Below are 3,042 nucleotides of genomic sequence, written 5' to 3' on the forward strand. Positions count from 1 at the left end.
GCCGGCCGCGAGAAGGGCCGCGTGATGCCCAGGTAGCGCTCCGACGCCATGGCGGCGCCCAGCAGCAGCGGGCACAGGCCGAAGAACACCATGATGACGCCCATGAAGCGGCACAGGCGGCAGCGCGGGTCCACGGCGCGCCAGTCGAACAGGGCGGCGTGCTGCGACACCACGATGGTGCCGGTGACCAGCAGCCCCAGGAAGTCGGTGAGGACCAGGCCGCAGAGCAGGGTGAGGAAGGACGAGCGCGCCTGCGAGCCGCCCTGCCGCGCGCCCGCCAGCACGCTCAGCGCCAGCAGGTTCGAGGTCAGCCCCACCACGCAGAAGGAGGCGGCGAACCAGGGCGACGCGATCAGGCGCCGGTCCTCCAGCGTGATGTTCGTGGGCCGGAAGCAGGGCCCCAGGGCGCTGCCATTGGACCACATGGCTGCAGCTCGGGGGCTGGGTCACCACCCCATCGGGCAGGCTCAGACGCACCTGGGGACAGAGAGCAGATGGGCGGGTGATTCATTCTGCATTTGAGTCTGAGCGCGCTGACAAACTCCTACACAGCCTTCAAAGCCCCGGCTCCGATACCCCCCTTGGAGGAAGGCTTCCTTGAACTGCCTGACTCCCCGATTAAGGAATATCGCTAATAGTTGTAATGCTACTGTAAACGTTTCCTGTTCTGTGGGGTCGTTTATATATATACACACTGGTGTGCTCGCCAGGGAGAGAGAGGAAGAGACAACACTCCGCAGGGGGATGGCCACACGGTCCTGCCTCCTCCAGTCTCCTCCTCCTGGGATTCTGGGCCGTGGGTCTGGCATTCGAACTGCCCAGCCACTCATGTGGGATCCAGCCGCGGAGGACGGGAAGGTTCCGGAAGCAGCGGCAACCGGCCTGGGGTGAAGTCACCGGGAGGCAGGGCCGGACCCCCAGTCTCCCACCTCCCGCTCCAGGCCGCTATGCGGGCACAGCTGGGGCGCCCGTCCGGGTGCGGGCTGGGGTCCGTGGGCACCCAGGCCGGCTAAGCCCACAGAGCTCCCGCCCTGAGCTCCGTGGGGCAGAGGGGAGGCCGAGGCTCGGCCAGGGGGACTGCCCAGACCCCAGGGCCGGCTCTGCGGTCTCAGCTCAGGCCTCGTGACCTGCCGACGGGTGCACGGGCTCTGGAGGCCTGCCGGCCGGGCCACTGCACTGACACTGGACCGCAGGAGAGGGTCCTGGGTTCAAGGCCCGGGCTCCCTGCGCACGCCAGGTCTCCACGCACACTGATCTGGGGGCTGGGGGTGGTGGGTGGCGTGAAGGGCCTGTGGGGAGTGCTGTCTCTGTCTCTCTGACTCTCTCTTTCAAGGAAGAAATAAATAAACTTTAAAAAATATCTTGAGGCCAGCAGCTGGCTAGGGAGCTGGACTCCCACATGATCGACCATGGTTCAAGTCCCAGCTGAACTTGGCAGCTTGAAACTCACGCTGGGCGTGCGTGCAGGCCCCAGATCCGGAGAGCAGAGCAGAGAAGGGACTGCGGTGTGGCCGTCCCCCTGGGGGGTGATTTCTCGCTCTCTGTCTCTCTCTGTCTTTCTGGAGAGCGCATGTGCCCTATAGCAAAAACCTCTCCAAAACTGTTTTTAAATCTCTTAAAAAGGAGCTCTCCCCGTGGCACGGGTGGTTGGTGGTAGGGGACAGTCTCAGGAAGCTGTGACTCCCCATCTGGCTCCTTGGTGCTGTGGCCAGCCCCGGGCTCTGTGACAAGGCTCATAAATTATGGAGCTCCAGACGTGGCGGCCAGAGCCAGGCTGGCCGGGCGGGCGGGGCTGGGTGGAGGATGGCTGCGCTGGCTGTCAGGGCCTTGGGCTCTGCCCCCGGCTCCCCTGGGACGGTCGGGGCTTGTTAGGCGTGGTGGCTGAACAATCCGAGGGGCCGAGGAGGGGCCGAGCCGTGGGAGCTGGCTGTGTCTGCAGCCTCAGCCTCTCAGCCCAGCCTCTGCCTGAGGTGACCGCCAGTCCCTCCAGGGTCTCACGGTGTCAGTGCCTCCCCCTCAGACCTGGGGATACACACCCCAGGTCCCCTCATACCTCCCGTGCCTGGGAACACACCCAGAGCCCTTAGCCCGGGGGAGCCTGGAAACTGGCATGGAGCCCCTCTGGCCATGGCTGGCAGTTTCCAGTCCCCCCTCCACTCCTCCCTTGCCTGGGTTCAGATGTTAGTGGCCATCTCCAGTTCCCCAGGCAGGGGAGGGGTCTGGCACGGCCCGGGCTCCGCCCAGGAGGGGAGCGGTGAGCGCGCAGAGGCCCAGAGCCAGGGCTGTGTGTCTCATCTCCCTCTCTGAGCGTCACGGGGAGCGTGGGCCCCGGAGCCCCCTTGCCAATGCTGAACAGACCCAGAATTCCGGGGTCCTGGAATCGGAAGGAGACCCTAGTTCTGAATCCGGCACACCCGGAGCACCGAACTCCGAGGCTGGATGGGGGGGGGGACTGTGGCAGAAAGCCGCCTCGGCTCCCAGCTGCCCCCCCATCCCGGGCATCCTGACGCCACCGGGGGTGGGGTCCAGCCTGGCCCGCCCGGGCATGGGCCTCGGCGGGCTGCGTTCTCTGCTCGGTCCCCTGCACTGGGCCCGCGTGGGCGCCCGCTGTCCCCATGGAAAGCGGCCTTTGGCCACAGCCCTGGGCCCCTGGCCTGCCCTCCTCTGCACCCACCCTGTCCTGCAGGCCACCCTCCAGGGGGCCCATCTGGGGCCATGAGGCCTCCCCGAGGCTGATTTCAGGCAACCTTGGGGGGTCAGGTCCCCTGCCTGCCCCCCCACGCTGGGCCTCAACCTCGAGCCTCGGTTTCCCCTCTGGGAATGGGCTGAGCGGGCACTGACCCGCCTGCTGGCATGCTGACTGCCCTGCCTGCCCGGCTCCCCGCAGCCCTGCCTGGTGGGCCTCCGGATCCTGTCTACACTGGCTGCTTCTCTCCCAGCCCATGCCGTGGTCCGGCTCTGCCCAGCCCAATCCCGGGCGGGAGGCCCACAGGTGGGGACCCGTGGCAGCTGTTGGGGTGTCGCCCAGCCTGGCACTCAGGG

The 3,042-nt window shown here is 66.8% G+C and overlaps 1 protein-coding gene across 1 annotated transcript in view; it reads right to left on the reverse strand.

Moving 5' to 3' along the window:
* Window positions 1-757, reverse strand: part of TBXA2R (thromboxane A2 receptor) — a 4,023-nt gene extending 3,266 nt beyond the window's left edge. Inside the window, 1 exon segment of the mRNA XM_027769597.1 lies at window positions 2-757. Coding sequence (XP_027625398.1) covers window positions 2-425 — 424 coding nt within the window. The 5' untranslated portion in view covers window positions 426-757.
* Between the last annotated feature and the right edge of the window lie 2,285 nt (window positions 758-3,042).

This window comes from Tupaia chinensis, unplaced genomic scaffold (assembly GCF_000334495.1).
Source record: "Tupaia chinensis unplaced genomic scaffold, TupChi_1.0 Scaffold149964_2, whole genome shotgun sequence".
NCBI lineage: Eukaryota > Metazoa > Chordata > Mammalia > Scandentia > Tupaiidae > Tupaia > Tupaia belangeri.